This window comes from Hyla sarda, chromosome 4 (genome assembly GCF_029499605.1).
Source record: "Hyla sarda isolate aHylSar1 chromosome 4, aHylSar1.hap1, whole genome shotgun sequence".
NCBI lineage: Eukaryota > Metazoa > Chordata > Amphibia > Anura > Hylidae > Hyla > Hyla sarda.
This window is the reverse complement of record NC_079192.1, coordinates 250254386-250270995: the sequence shown is the minus strand read 5'-3', so window position 1 is coordinate 250270995 and position 16610 is coordinate 250254386. Positions and strand designations below refer to the sequence as shown.

General features: G+C 43.8%; 1 protein-coding gene across 2 annotated transcripts in view; it reads right to left on the bottom strand.

Moving 5' to 3' along the window:
* Window positions 1-9865: 9865 nt before the first annotated feature.
* Window positions 9866-16610, bottom strand: part of LOC130369121 (C-C chemokine receptor type 4-like) — an 81989-nt gene continuing 75244 nt past the window's right edge. Inside the window, exons 1-2 of one of the 2 annotated variants that reach the window (XM_056573912.1) lie at window positions 11201-11306; window positions 9866-11074 (exon numbers count right to left, since the gene is read on the bottom strand). In XM_056573912.1, coding sequence (XP_056429887.1) covers window positions 10005-11066 — 1062 coding nt within the window. In that variant the 5' untranslated portion in view covers window positions 11067-11074; window positions 11201-11306 and the 3' untranslated portion in view covers window positions 9866-10004. Of the gene's footprint in view, window positions 11075-11200; window positions 11307-16610 lie in introns of those variants that run through there. The other variant, XM_056573913.1, reaches the window with a different exon arrangement.

Below are 16610 nucleotides of genomic sequence, written 5' to 3'. Positions count from 1 at the left end.
GCATACACAAAAACGCTTTCACTAGGCACTGAGGCAACATGATCCGGCAAGGACAGGAAGGGGAAGTGGGTTTAAATAAGCCTGGAGCAGATGGAAGCTAATTGCACTGATTGGGCCAGGCACCAATTAGCGGTGCACTGGCCCTTTAAATCTTAGAGAGCCGGCGCGCGCCCTAGAGAGCGGAGCCGCGCGCGCCAGGACGTGACAGCCGGGGAACGGGACAGGTGAGTAGATTGGGATGCAACCCGCGAGCGGGCGCGTCCCGCTACGCGGATCGCATCCCCGCCGGCAGTGACAGTGCAGCGCTCCCGGTCAGCGGGTCTGACCGGGGCGCTGCAGAGAGGAGAACGCCGCGAGCGCTCCGGGGAGGAGCAGGGACCCGGAGCGCTCGGCGTAACAGTACACCAGTGACGACCACTATTTATATATTGAAATAAAGCACAAGTTTCTAATATATTTGCCCAGCTTACCGGAATCACCAGACCTGCCAATCAACCCGATAGAGCACGCAACCTCAAACACGAGGATGCCGCCGGGATCTGCTACTGCTGCATCCAGGAGAAGCGCTGCAGTCCCCCTAACCGGAGCCCACCACCGCTCGCGCTGCTAATCTAGGAGACGGCCGAGTCTCCTGCAGCGTTCTCCCTACCAGGAGAGCCGGAACGTGGACTACGACTCATGCACATCACAAGGTACCATTCACCTACTTGCATAACTGTTGTCTAACATCGCAGTGCAGATAATAATATCGCACAGAGACTCTGATTCATTCATACTTCCGGATCGGGGAGATTTAGACTTGTCACCATACCTGGACATTACCGACATGTTAAAAGTGATCCCTCTAATAGAACACAAAGCACAATATACTGTGCAGTATCCTATCCAGGTTGGACATATTATAGTGTGTGGCCCCATTTTTTTATTTCATCATTTTTTGCCACCATACATTCTATTTATTTTTATCTTGCATATTGTTATCTTGTTACATTAATAAATAACATTTGGTTCAATATTCATGAGCCCTGAGCCCCCCCCCCCCCCAATTTCTTCTTTGCTATTTTTTGACACAGTGGGTATAGGGGCCATTTGGGTAGCTCGGGTCCACAGGTTACTAGCTTAACAAGAGCCTCTCCAATATTTTGAAAGGGTGTCAATAATTTTGTCCAGGCCATTTTTGGAGTTTGATGTGACATTATGTCCAATTTGCTTTTTTCTTCCCTTATTTGGTTTAATTCCAATACACACAAAGGGAATAAACATGTGTATCGCAAATCATGTGTTACTGCAATCCTTTTCTTTCAGAAATACTTCATTTTCTAGAAAAATTTTAGGGGTGCCAACAATCACGGCCATGACTGTAAAATTCTGTCTGGCACCCTGATCTTCTGTCTTCTTTCTAGATGTGCACGATCTCCCTGCTCTGCCAATTACTGGTCGCAGCAGTATTCCATCTTAGCCAATGATTGGTTGAGTGGGCTTCTTCTGCACCGAGCCCTAGTCCAGGAAGAAGACAGAACATCGGGGAACTGAACAGAACTGAATGGGAGCTGCAGGGGACCGGGGCTTGGTCAGTATGGCTTTTTTTCTATTCTTTTCATATTAATATTTTACATATTTATTTTTATATAAGCGCTGGAATACCTCTTTAAAGGGGTACTCAGGTAGAAAACATTTTTTTTAAATCAACTGGTGCCAGAAAGTTAAAGAGATTTGTAAATTACTTCTATTAAAAAAATCTTAATCCTTCCAGTACTTATTAGCTGCTGAATACTACAGAGGAAATTCTTTTCTTTTTGGAACACAGAGTTCTCTGTTGACATCATGACCACAGTGCTCTCTTCTGATATCTCTGTCCATTTTAAGAACTGTCCAGAGTAGGAGAAAATCCCCATAGAAAACATTTGCTGCTCTGGACAGTTCCTAAAATGGACAGAGATGTCAGCAGAGAGCATTGTGGTCATGATGTCAGCAGAGAGCACTGTGTCCAAGAAGAAAATAATTTCCTCTGTAGTATTCAGCATCCAATAAGTACTGGAAAGATTAATATTTTTTTAATATAAGTAATTTACAAATCTGTTTAACTTTCTGGCACCAGTTGATTTAAAAAAAAAAAAAAAAAGTTTTCCACCGGAGTACCCCTTTAACCCCTTAAGGACGCAGCCCTTTTTCACCTTAAGGACTGAGCCCTTTTTCACAATTCTGACCACCGTCGCTTTACGAATTAATAACGCGAAAACGCTTTTACCGAATATTCAGATACTGAGATCGTTTTTTCGTGACATATTCTACTTTATTTTGGTGGTAAATTTTCGGCGTTACTTGCATGCTTTTTTGGTGAAAAATCCCAAAATTTCATGAAAATTTTGAAAATGTTGCATTTTTCTAACTTTGAAGCTCTCTACTTGTAAGGAAAATGGATATTCCCAATCAATTTTATTTTTATTCACAAATACAATGGGGGGAATTTAAAATTATTTGTCTATTGTAGACACAGATCTACCCCTCTTCACTTCTTGTCTATTGTACACTCTTGCTCAGAATTTACTGTATTTATCGGGGTATACCACGCACCGGCCTATAACACGCACCCTCATTTTACCAAGGATATTTGGGTAAAAAACGTTTTTTACCCAAATATCCATGGTAAAATGATGGTGCGTGTGTGCGCGTGTATACCCCGATACATCCCCAGGAAAGGCAGGGGGAGAGAGCCCGTCGCTGCCCGCTTCTCTCCCCCTGCCTTTCCCGGGGTCTAGAGCGCTGCTGCCGGCCCTTCTCTCCCGCTAGCTATCGGCGCCGCTGCCCGTTCTGTCCCCCTGACTATCGGTGCCGGCGCCGATAGCCAGGGGGAGAGAAGGGGCAGCGGCACCGATTGCAGGCGCCGCTGCCCCGTTGCCTCCCCCATCCCCGGTGGCATAATTACCTGGGTCGGGTCCGAGCTGCTGCAGGCCTCCGGCGTGCGTCCCCGGCGTTGTTGCTATGCGCTGCACGGCAACGACGCAGGGGACGACGCAACGACACAGGGGACGCACGCCGGAGGCCTGCAGCAGCGCGGATCCGACCCAGGTAATTATGCCACCGGGGATGGGGGGAGGCAACGGGGCAGCGGCGCCGGCAATGGGTGCCGCTGCCCCTTCTCTCCACCTGGCTATCGGCGCCGGCAATGGGGCGCCGGCACCGATAGTCAGGGGGACAGAACGGGCAGCGGCGCCCATAGCTAGCGGGAGAGAAGGGCCGGCAGCAGCGCTCTAGACCCCAGGGAAGGCAGGGGGAGAGAAGCGGGCAGCAACGGCCTCTCTCCCCCTGCCTTTCCTGGGAGTGTATTGGCGTATAACACGCACATAGACTTTAGGCTAAAAATTTTAGCCTAAAAAGTGCGTGTTATACGCCGATAAATACGGTACTAAGGCTGTGCACTCTTTTGATAAATCTTGTGCAAATATAGAATCGCCTCCCCTCCCCCTTGCTCTACCGTACACTCCTTCTCTACCTCACAGGAAAAGTGGACACAGGGATTTTGTTCTATTGCTTTGAGGCCAGGATTCTATTGAGGTTTTTTATGCATCATAAAAAACGCCATAAAAACTGTCCCAGCTTTTTCCTGCGTTTTGTCAGTTTTTCTTGTGTTTTTTACTTGCGTTTTTGCTTGTGTATGGAAACAAAAAAATGTATTAAACTTTTTTTTTCTTTGAAATTTAGATTTGTGAATGCGGAGGACTATGTCAGATTTGGTGGATTGCGACGATGAACAGCGTTTTTTTTTTTTTTTTAAATATCAATAAAAGGGATAACGAGGGCTGTGGGGGGGGGAGTGTTTTTTTAAGTAAAAAATGTTTTTCAATGTGTTGTGTCTTTTATATTTGAATTTTCAGGCTTAGTAGAGGAAGGCGTCTAGTAGACAGAATCCATTACCAAGCCGGGGCTTAGCGTTAACCCCCAAAACAGCTAGCTCTAACCTCCAAATATTACCCCGGTACCCACCGCCACAGGGGTGCCGGGAAGAGCCGGTACCAACAGGCCCAGAGCGTCAAAAATGGCGCTCCTGGGCCTAGGCAGTAACAGGCTGGCATTATTTAGGCTGGGCAGGGCCAGTAACGATGGTCCGCACCCACCCTGGTAACGTTAAGCTGTTGCTGCTTGGTTGGTATCGGGCTGACACTGAAAAAATGAGGGAACCACACCCTTTTTTTTATTTATTTATTTATAAAAAAAAAAAAAAAAAGCATAGGGTTCCCCCTATTTTCAGTATCAGCCGGATACCAACCAAGTAGCAAAAGCCTGACCTTAACAAGGGGGGGGGGGGGGGGGCGAGGACCATTGTTACTGGCCCTCCCCAGCCTAAATAACGCCAGCCTGTTACCGCCTAGGCCCAGGAGTGCCATTTTTGATGCTCCGGGCCTGTTGGTATCAGCTCTTCCCGGCACCCCTGTGGCGGTGGGTACCGGGGTAATTGGGGGTTAGCGCTAGCTGTTTTTGGGGCTTAACGCTAAGCCCTGGCATAGTAATGGATTCCGTCTATAAGACAGCTTCCACTACTTACCCTGAAAATTTAATTATAAAAAACATGGACACATTGAAAAAAAAAATGTATTTAAAAAAACACTCCCCCACAGCCCTCATTAACCATTTTAATGAAATAAAAAAAAATAAAAAAAAATTAAAAAAAACGCTGGTCATTGTCGCAGTCCACCGAATCCGACGTAGTCCTCCGCATTCACGTATCTGAAATGAGAAGGAAAGAAAAACAAGAAATATGGGTTAGTAAATTTTTTTGCGCTCTCCCCTGGGAAGAGTGCACATAATGCAGTGTGTTCATAATAAGGGAGTCTCCAATTGTTGCTAAACTACAACTCCCATCATGGGGGGCTGTAGTTAAGCAACAGCTGGAGGCACACTGGTTGCAAAACACAGAGTTTGTTACTTAACTCAGTATTTCCCAACCCGTGCACCTCCAGCTATTGCAAAACTACAACTCCCAGCATGTATGGTTTGTCCGTGCATGCTGGGAGTTATAGTTTTGCAACAGCTGGAGGCGCACAGGTAGGGAAACACTGAGTTAGGAAACAGACAATGTTTCCCAACCAGTGTGCCTCCAGTTGTTGCAAAACTACCACTCCCAGCATGCCAAGGCAGCCAAAGGGCATGCTGAGAGTTGTAGTTTTGCAACAACTAGAGGAGAACAGTTTGGAGACCACTGTGTAGTGGTGTCCAAACCGTAGTCCTCCAGATGTTGCAAAACTACAACTCTCTGCATGTCCAGACTGCCAAGGCATGCTGGTAATTGTAGTTCGGCAACATCTGAAGGACCAATGTTACAGAACTACAACTCACAGCATGCCTGGACTGTCTGGGCATGCTGGGAGTTGTAGTTTTGCAACATCTGGAAGAGCACAGATTGGAGACCACTGTACAGTGGTCTCCAAACTGCGGCCCTCCAGATGTTGCAAAACTACAACTCCCAGCATGCCCAGACAGCCAAAGGCTGTCTGGGCATGCTGGGAGTTGTAGTTTTTAAACTACCAGAAGCAGCAGTGAAGAGCTTCACTGCTGCCTCTGATGCAGATGCCGCCGCCGCCTACACTTACCCGCCGCCGCCAACCCGTGTGCCTCCAGCTGTTCGGGAGTGCCGCGGTCCCCGCCGCAGCTCTCGGCATCATCTTCCCCTGCTGTGCCCGGACTTCTAACGGCGGGCAGAGCAGGGGAAATGAACTTTACCCCCCAGTCAGCTCATTCACTGTGATTGGTCCACAGGGACCAATCACAGTGATCACTGACCAGGACCATCGACAGATGATCCTGGGGGTGTTGCAGAAGTTGTCCCCTGCTGGAAACAGCGGGGCTTCTGCCAGTTAACCCATGCGATGCCGCGCATCGCCGGGTTAACTGAATGCCGTTTATAAACGCGGATCGCAGCAGATCTCCAGAATGATTTGCTGCTATCCGCATTTAAATTAAAAAGCCGGTGGTACATGCGGCTACATCGCGCTGCCACCAGCTTCTATATACAGTACACTGTCATAATTCATAATCCCCGCCGGAAGATGGGAGCTCTGATTGGTGGATAGCTATTGACCAATCAGAGCTCTCCTCTCCCGGCGGCGGGGATTATGAATTATGACAGTGTACTGTATATAGAAGCCAGTGACAGCGCGATGTAGCCGCATGTACCGCCGACATCTATAGTTAATAAATGCGGATCGCAGCGGGTCTCTGGATAATGACCCGGTGTGATCTGCACCTAGGCCCCTGGACTACAACTCCCATCATGGGCAGAGCCTGTCCATGATGGGAGTAGTAGTTCAAAATGTCCCCCAGCTGGGGGATGTGCAAGTGCCATCCCTCAGCGTTGCGGTACTACAACTACTCCCATCATGGGACAGACTCTGTCCCATGATGGGAGTAGTAGTCCAAGGGCAGAGGGGCAGATCGCAGCAGATCATTCTCCAGAGAGCTGCTGCGATCCGCATTTATTAACTATAGAAGCCGGCGGCACATGCGTCTACACTGCGCTGCCCGCCGACTCCTATATACAGTTTTTATAAGTCATAATCCTCGCCGGGAGAGGGGAGCTCTGATTGGAGAATAGCTATTGACCAATCAAAGCTCTCCTCTTCCGGCGGCGGGGATTATGAATTATGACAGTGTATACATGAGCCGGTGACAGCGCAGTGTAGCGCTTGTACCGTCGACTTTTACAGTTAATAAATGAGGATCTCAGCGGGTCTCTATAGAATGACCCGTTGCGATCTGCACCTCAGCCCCTGGACTACAACTCCCATCATGGGCAGAGTCTGTCCCATGATGGGAGTTGCAGTCCTTACTGTGCCAAAATACACAGTTTTGGTACGTGTCCTCCGAGGTGGTGTATATTTGCGCAAGAAAATGCCGTTTAATAAAAATTAAAAAAAACGCAGTTAGTTAATTGATTTTAAAGTAGAAAATGCTCTATGGTAGAATTAACCGTAGACAAGGGGATGAAAAGTTCTATCAAAATTTGAGCGAAAAAAAAGACGCAAAAAAACACTTGGGCTTTTTTTTTGCGCAAAAAAATAGACACCAAATAGCTCTATATACAATGATAAATTCCCCCCAATATGTCCACTTTATGTTGGCATCATAAAATTGACATATTTTTGCTTTTTTAAAAAATTAGAGGGCTTCAACGTAGAGCAGCAATTTTCAAAAATTTCATGAAAATTGCTAAATCTGAAGGGACAGATGTTACAGAACTACAACTCCCAGCATGCCTGGGCAGTCCAGGCATGCTAAGAGTTGTAGTTTGGCAACATCTGGAGGGCTACCATTTGGGCACCACTGTAACAGTGGTCTCCAAACTGTGACCCTCCAGATGTTGCAAAACTACAACTCCCAGCATGCCCAGACAGCCTTTGGCTGTCTGGGCATGCTGGGAGTTGCAGTTTGGCCTTTCTAGTGGTTGCCACAGTAAAAAATCACTTTACTTTCACTTTCAATATCCCCCCCCCCCCCCCCCCGCCACCGTAGTTTCCCTACCTGAGCCAGGATCCAGCAGTCTCCAGCGAACATCGGGGATCCCCAGGCATCTTCTCCTGCAGGTACCTGCCTCCATCTTCTGTCCCCCTTGACATCCAGGGGTGGGCAGAACGGGGGGTTGCCATGGAAACCCACTGTCCTGCTCTGACATTGGTCAGAATCAGTTCTGACCAATGGCAGGGGATAGGAGGAGATCCCAGCACTGCGACCTCACTCCTAGCCCTCAGGATGATAGGGGCTGTCCCTACCAGCTTCGATCATCGCTATTTTCTGGGTGATCGGGTCACCAGAGACCTGATCAGCCCGGAATAGCAGAAAATTGCATGTCTGAATTGACATGCGATTTTCTGCGATCGCCGACATGGGGGGGTCTCAGGACCCCCCTGGGCGATGTGCCGGGATGCCTGCTGAATGATTTCAGCAGGCATTCCGGTCCGGTCCCCAACCGGCTAGCGGTGGGGACCGGAATTCCCACGGGCGTATGCATACGCCCCACATCCTTAAGGACTCGGGATGCAGGGCGCATGCATACGCCCGACGTCCTGAACAGGTTAAGGCTTGGTTTGTGGCTACCATACTATTGTTTTTGCTAATTAGAGCATGGTGGAGCTCCATAAATGGGTGTTATATTAAGGTGCAGTTGTTATTGTTCTTAGAAAAGTCAGGTACAGTCCATCCAATCACGATGCTGGTACACCTACTAATGTGTCTGAACTAATGTGTCAGTTCCTTAGCATAGATGGGCCATATCTTGAGCAGTTTAAGTGCCAGTGCTGTGAAAGGCAAACAGAAAGACAAGAGTCCAGTGGGCAAAAGAATTGGATTACTAAAGCAGTGTAAAATATCTGCCATCTCTTCTGGGTGTCTCTCTTAAACAGCTGGTCCCCATACCTGCCACTGCCTATTTCTCCATGTTATTTAGGGGTGCTATGTGTACAATGTAAGAAGTGATGCTCCAGAGTAAAGAACTGTGCAGCCGTGTTTGGGTTCATACACAGTTTGTTGATCAGTATTTTAGCCAAAACCAGGAGTGGAACTGACAAAGAGAAAGGTGGAAACATTTGCACCTTTTCATGTGTTTTGAACTCACTGTTGGTTTTGGCTAAAAAGGCTAACCACATTACTGTGTGTGAACCAGCCATATACGTTTAGTAGGCAAATACGGTAGTTTTTTAGTATTAGGAGAGATAAATACAAATCACAACAGTTCCCATATGTTGCCTATTTTCTTATGATCAGTTGACACGGTCTTGATGGTAAATGTTAGCTTCTTTTTTTGCGGCTGCATTTTCAAATCTCTATCCACCTGTCCCTGAAAGATTCTGCAGCAGATTTTCAAACTTGCTGAATCTGTATTCTGTTACAGAATTGACATATTTTCACCACAGATTTAACCCTTTGCTTCCTGTAAAAATGGAAGCAAATCTATGACAAAATCCACATGTATCATAGTTGCATTTTGACTTGCCTGACCTAAGTGTAGGCTTACTTAAGACAATCTATATATATATATATATATTTTTTTTTTTTATAAAGACAATAATTTGCTAGTTGTATACCTCTAATAAATGCGTGTCCCCCTAGATTATATAACCATTTTATTTTAATATTAATGAAAGTAAAAGGTGAACAGTTTTAAAGGGGTTCTCCGATGCTTAGACATCTTATTCCCTATCCAAAGCATAGCTTAGTCCCCCAACATGTAAAAGTGGGACCACAATTAATAAGAAATATATAGCATATTATATGACATAAATGCTCTATATGGTAATACTCCTTAATCTCACCTTTATGGTCTATTCACATGTACAGTATTCTGTGCAGATTTGATGCGCAGGATTTTCTGCTGCAGATTTCAATGTAAACTGAACACAGCTTGAAATCCTGTGCATCAAATCTGCGCAGAATACTGTACGTGTGAATACTCCCTTAAATATCGGTGATAATGTTAAAAGGGTACACCACCAGAAAAAAAAATTTAATCAACTGGTGCCAGAAAGTGAAACAGATTTGTAAATTACTATTAAAAAATCTTAATCCTTCCAGTTCTTATCGGCTTCTGTGATGCTCCACAAGAAGTTTTATTTCTCTTTGAATTTCCTTTCTGCCTGACCACAGTGCTCTCTGCTGACACCTCTGTCCATTTAAGGAACTGTCCAGAGTAGGAGCGAATCCCCAAGGCAAATCTCTCCTGCTCTGGACAGTTCTTAAAATGGACAGAGATGTCAGCAGAGAGCACTGTGGTCAGGCAGAAAGGAAATAACGTCCTGTGGATCATAACAGCAGCTGATAAGTACAGGAAGGGTTAAGATTGTTTAATAGAATAAATTTACAAAACTGTTTTTTAACTTTCTGGCACCAGTTGATTTAAAAAAAAAAAAAGAGTATCCAGTGGAGTACCCCTTTAAGGGAAGCAATAACAGTCTCATTTTTTTGGTAGATATTTATATATTTACAGAATACAAGCTTATAGTCATCAAATAATGAATTCAAAGAATGGCATCTGAAGAAACAGATCGTGTATTTGGTCCTGTAATGGATGATCGATCAACGCTGCCTTTCTCGAACGATCCACATCTTCTGTTAATATTCATGTACTTTAACAGCTTGTTGAACATGCAGAAAAGATGCTTCTTAAAATTGTCTCCAGCAAAAGTGTAAATGATAGGATTTAAACAGCAATGCAAAAAAGAGATTGTTTGAGATACTTCCATTGCTGTTTTCAGCTTCTCATCATATTCCGGATCATCAAATTTACCCAACAGGTTTAATATGCGTAAAAAGACAACTATGTTATAGGGAGCCCAGAATACGAAGAACACCAGGACAAGTATAAGGATCAGCTTCACTGCATATCTCTTCTGCATACTCTTGCTGCGGTGTAAAGTACTGATAATCTGTGAGTAACAGAACACTAAAATCAGCAGAGGGATAACTAAACCAAAGATATTGACTTGAAAGTATGACAGGAGGGTCCAAAGTGTGGGGTTTCCTGGATAGACAGCTGTACAGTCCGTGAAGCCTTTGTTCGTCTCCGCTCTGACAAATATAAAGTTTGTTGCAGACAACAAAAAAGAGAAAGTCCACACGACAAAGGTAATAAACAGTCCTAGTTTCCTAGTTCTAAATTTGAGTGAAGATACAACATGGACAATGGCTAGATACCGGTCTACACTCAGGACTGTTATCAAGAATATACCGCTAAAAAACCCAATGAAAAACATTGCAGCCAATATCTTGCACATAAAATCGCCAAACACCCATTCATTGAGGAGCTGGTACACGACAAATGGTAATGACACTATAAACATCAAGTCAGAAATAGCCATGTTGAGAAGATAAAGGTCAGTCAAAGAGTTCATCTTCTTAAAATATATTAATACCCACAGGACCAGGGAATTCCCAACAAGTCCACAAGTAAATAAAATGCAGAATAGAGCGGGCTTGAAAATAGAAGATATTGTGTCGGACTTCTTGACATAGTAAACTGAGAACGCCGAATAATCATATTCGTTCACTGTACTGGACAAACTGTTCTCTGTAACATTCATGTTATTTGCTGCAATACAAAAAATAAAAAAGGGGAAAAAAGTCAACTCTCCAATAAGTCAACTGTCCAATAATAATAATAATAATAATAATAATAAAGACATGGACGTATCTCTGTAAGAACATATATACTTACTTTTCAGAGTGGCAAGCAGTTCTAATCCTTTGTTTCTTGGTTAGCACTGTTGAGTGTAGTTATACTACGTTCTAAGAGATAAGATATATATCCTCTTTGCAGTGTGCATGTGTGTGTGTAGATATAGAGACACTTCCTATGAAACTGCCTTAGGGGAGGATATTTTGCAAGTGTCAAAGCTGCACAGCAATAGATATTAAAGGGGTATTCCCGGAAAAACTTTTTATGTATATCAACTGGCTCCAGAAAGTTAAACAGATTTGTAAATTACTTCTATTAAAAAATCTTCATCCTTTCAGTACTTACAGTACTTATGAGCTTCTGAAGTTAAGGTTGTTCTTTTCTGTCTAAATCCTCTCTGATGACACCTGTCTCAGGAAACACCCAGTTTAGAAGAGGTTTGCTATGGGGATTTGCTTCTAAACTGGGTGTTTCCCGACACAGGTGTCATCATAGAGGATTTAGACAGAAAAGAACAACCTTAACTTCAGAAGCTCATAAGTACTGAAAGGATTAAGATTTTTTAATAGAAGTAATTTACAAATCTGTTTAACTTTCTGGAGCCAGTTGATATATATAAAAAAAAGTTTTTTCCTGGAATACCCCTTTAAATTCTGCAAGTGATTTAAAGGGGTATTCCGCCCCTAGACATCTTATCCCCTATCCAAAGTATAGGGGATAAGATGTCAGATCACCGCGGTCCCGCTGCTGTAGACCCCTGGGATCCCCGCTGCGGCACCGCGCTATCATTACTGAGCAAAGCGAGTTCGCTCTGCACGTAATGATGGGCGGTACAGGGGCCGGAGCATCGTTATGTCACGGCTCCGCCCCTCGTGACGTCATGTCCCGTCTCTTTCAATACAAGTCTATGGGAGGGGGCGTGGCGGTCGTCACGCCCCCTCCCATAGACTTGCATTAAGGGGATGGGTCGTGATGTCATGAGGGGCGGAGCCATGACGTCACGCTGCTCCGTCCCCCGTATCGCCCGTCATTACGCACAGAGCGAACTCGCTCTGTGCTGTAATGATAGCGCGGTGCCGCAGCGGGGATTCCGGGGCTCCCCAGCAGCGGGACCGCGGCAATCTAACATCTTATAAGATGTCTAGGGGTGGAGTACCCCTTTAAGAAGTTTAGCTCCTTTTTCACAATTTGAGTTGAGAATCAATGTAAGTAGGAATCAATTGCTATTTTTTGTAACTAATAAAGCACATATGATTATTTACGTTGTGATTTAAAAAGAAAAAATAGAAAAACTACATTTTCTTGGTTTATAAAATAGAGTGAATTTCTCCCTGGCCACTCCATACTTCAACATACATGTTCCTTAGAGAGGCAGCATGGAAAACTAATAACTGTGGACAATGTAACTATTGATTTTCATGGGGTACTGTGGCTGGCACTAATTGTGGGTGTCACTGCTATAGGGATAGAAAGGTTGTCACTGTTATGTAAACATTGTCATTACTATGGGGGCAATGGGGGGTATTTTTCAAAGGATTTATGTGGGGTTTTTTTTCAGGTAACTTTGGCGCAATATTTTGTCGCAGTGTCTTTTTGAGCCAAAGTTTGGTGCATCTTCTCCACTGTCATTTTTACAACTTTCTCAAAATAACACGGTCCTGTGTGTGATTTTAACTTTAGTCAGTAATTCATTATTTGTGCCAATCGATCTTTGGCGCAATTTTGGCGCACATTCCGTTTTTTGGGTGCAAATCCCCGCCAAGAAATTTTGCACATGGAAAACACACTTAGCAATGTCAGAAAATGTAAAAATACATTAAAAAAAATGTTTTTATGAAAGCAGCGACGCCTCCAGGGCTGCTCAATACTATCCTGCGAAATAGTTGTCTCTGAGGAACCTTCACCCTCCGTTGAGCCAGCATTGGACATGGCCACACAGGTTCAGGAAAGGTAAGCACTAAAGCAGTGGTCTCCAACCTGCGGACCTCCAGATGTTGCAAAACTACAACTCCCAGCATGCCCGGACAGCCAACGGCTGTCCGGGCATGCTGGGAATTGTAGTTTTGCAACATCTGGATGTCCGTAGGTTGAAGACCACTGCACTAAAGTAACAAAAAGAAAAAAACTACCCAAGTTTAAAATAAAATCCATTTCACATGGTGGCTATAAACCTCACAAAAGACAATAACTCATGTTGCTTGCTGATATACTGCAGGAGGGACCCCGAAATGGCTGCTCTACAGGGTAAAATACGCGTCCTCTGTGGTGGTAAGTTCTGTGAACAGCTGATTTCAACATTTCAGCCAAAATTAATAACAACTTGCACCAAATGATAAATCTGATGCATGTCCACGAAAACCAAAGTGAAAAAAAAAGGGTGAAAAGAAAAGGTCAACAGGCAAAATTGATAAATACCCCCCAATGTGGCTACCACTGTATAACTTACAGGATAACACTTGGCAATTCTAATACCGTTATACCTGAGGGGGGTCAGTGCATTATTCTATATTTAATATTCTTTTCACTAAGCATTGGAAAAGGCAATACAGTAACCCCCCGACATGCGATGGCCCCGACATATAATAAAATCGACATACGATGCTTTTATATGTCGGGGCCATCGCATTAACTGTTATCCGACAGCGCAAAATGCTTAAGCTGCTGTCGGATAGCAGTTTAAGCATCCCGGGCAGGTTCGCTTACCTATTCCCGCTGCTCCGGGTCCACTTCGCGATCCTCCGGTGTCTTCCGCATCTTCTCCAGGGTCCGGGCCTCGCTTTCCGGCGTCGTTATTACGTCACTACGCACGCCGCGCCGGCGCAGCAGCGTAATAACGTCACCAGAAAGCGAGGCCCGGACCCAGCAGAAGATGCGCAAGACACCGGAGGATCGCGAAGAAGACACCGGGACAGCATCGGGAGCCCCTGGGACAGCATCGGGAGCGGTGAGGACCTGGTCCGGAGCGGCGGGGACAGGTGAGTACAGCTTCCTATACTTTACATTGCACGGATCCCTCAACATACGATGGATTCGAGAAACGATGGGTCGTTTGGAACGAATTACCATCGTATGTTGAGGGACCACTGTATAGACCTCACAAAGAACAAATATAATGTATAAATACTTACAACTTTTACTATTATGTTTTTTTCTGCAAAGTGACATACTAATACAGCTTCAAAGTTACTAGACTTACACTATGGCAGGAATTAAAGAAGTACTCTAGAGGAAAAAAAGTTTTAAAATAAACCGGTGCAAGAAAGTTATACCAATTTGTAATATACTTCTGTTTCAAAATCGTAATCCTTCCTTCCAGTACTTATCAGCTGCTGTACCCCTTTAAGTCCGCATTCAGAAGGTTTTCTGTGGGTGCATATACAGAGTCAAGTAATATAAGATCAGATAATATCAGTGAAAAAGCAATGACGTGCAGACAAACCTGCCATGCTATGTATTACTATCCATTTGCACAATTCTGGCACGGCCATGAAGACCATAAAATAAATGAGATTAAATACTATTATGTGAAAAAAACATAGATGTTTACTGCCTTAAAGTTTCAGGTAAATGCTGGCATACGCAACATATGTGGTCATTTTACAGGGCAAAGGAGATTTCTTATTGAGTGTTCATTTTGCATAACTAGTGGACAATTCAAGATTTATTTCTGTATGTACCCCGGTTATCTAGCATAAATATATAACTAATTCAAGTTATTTTACTACTTTTCTGTTCAGAAAAGTTGTAAAAATAATGCCAAAGCCAACCTTTCTTTGCCATTTTTATGAACTTGGCACATGTGGCATAGGGGACAGATAGATATACCCCAAATTTGTGTAGGTTATTAGTATCAACATAGCCCAGATGGAGAGTAAAGTGTCCCACAGATTTATCATGGGATATAATTCATGCTATTTCTTAGCCGGTTAGAAGCATAGAAGTAAATGGTGTGATATTAGCTGCGATATTTGCAAAACAAACAGAAAATTCTCTGTTCATGGAAACTTAGACAAAGAACAGTAAAAGTACTGTTATTACGGCAAGGCTACCAACCATCTTCCAGTGAAATCTAAAATCATTAGAGGGGAAGAACCTGTCACTTATAGGTAGAGAGCAAAAAGCAATACACTAACTATACTAAAACATAGAAACACAGAAATACAGGAATTGGTGGTGTTCTCTAACCAGAATCAATGAAGTTTAGAGACATTCTCCATTCATTAGGAATCATCATGAGGTCTGAAGTTTTTCCAATAACTACAGACAGAACCTTAAATGTATCTTAACTCTATAATAAAGGGTGTAACTCAGGATCAGTACAAAGTAGGACCTGCAGTATATTTACAATCATATTTTGGGCAGATCTGTAGGTATTAATACACTTTAATATATGCTGACACATTAATAGGAGAATACATTCGGTAATAAGCAATATAAAGCACTCCAACGGAAGGACTGAAATAACTTGTAGAATATGTACTTTGATCTATGGTAAGAGGTTGATGGCAGATAACAGGTGGATATGGGAGTCTAGGATGTAGATTTCAGTCTTGTTCCATATTTTAGAAGATGGATTATGGGTCGCACATTACAGACCAGTGTCAGAAATCTGGGTTTGTGTCCGAGATTTTGGGTCTTCCAGCAGAACAATGACCCCAAACATACGTCAAAAAGCACCAAGAAATGGATGGCAACAAAGCGCTGGAGAGTTCTGAAGTGATCAGCAATGAGTCCAATAAGAGAGACCTGGAGCAGTTTGCAAAGGAAGAGTGGTCCAACATTCCGGCTGAGAGGTGTAAGAAGCTTATTGATGGTTATAGGAAGCGACTGATTTCAGTATTTTTTTTCCAAAGGTGTGAAACCAAATATTAAGTTAAGGGTGCCAATAATTTTGTCCAGCCCATTTTTGGAGTTTGGTGTGACATTATGTCCAATTTGCTTTTTTTCCTCCCTTTTTTGGTTTAGTTCCAATACACACAAAGGGAATAAACATGTGTATAGCAAAACATGTATTACTGCAATCCTTTTCTGTGAGAAATACATCATTTTCTTGGAAAATTTCAGGGGTGCCAACATTTACGGCCATGGCTGTGTTGCAAAGTACAAGCAAATAAAAGTAGCTGTATATGGACATATAGGAGGAGACTTATCAATGTCTGTTTAACTACACACATTTTTAAAACTCACCAGGCCCATGTTATATCTACGTGCGTCTAATTTATCAAAAGTCGCACACGGTGTGATAAATTTGTCACACGGGCACATCTGTGGGATTTTTGCTTCTGTTATGTTGTAGTGAAAAGATTGCTGGTATCGGTTTGCGACATTTGGAGCCCTCTGCAACAAAATTTACAACAATTGTAGAAAAGTCGTACATAATAAATGCACAACCACTGCAAAGTCAAAGGGCAAAATGGTTCAAGGAATCAAGCTTCTCAAAAATCAGAAA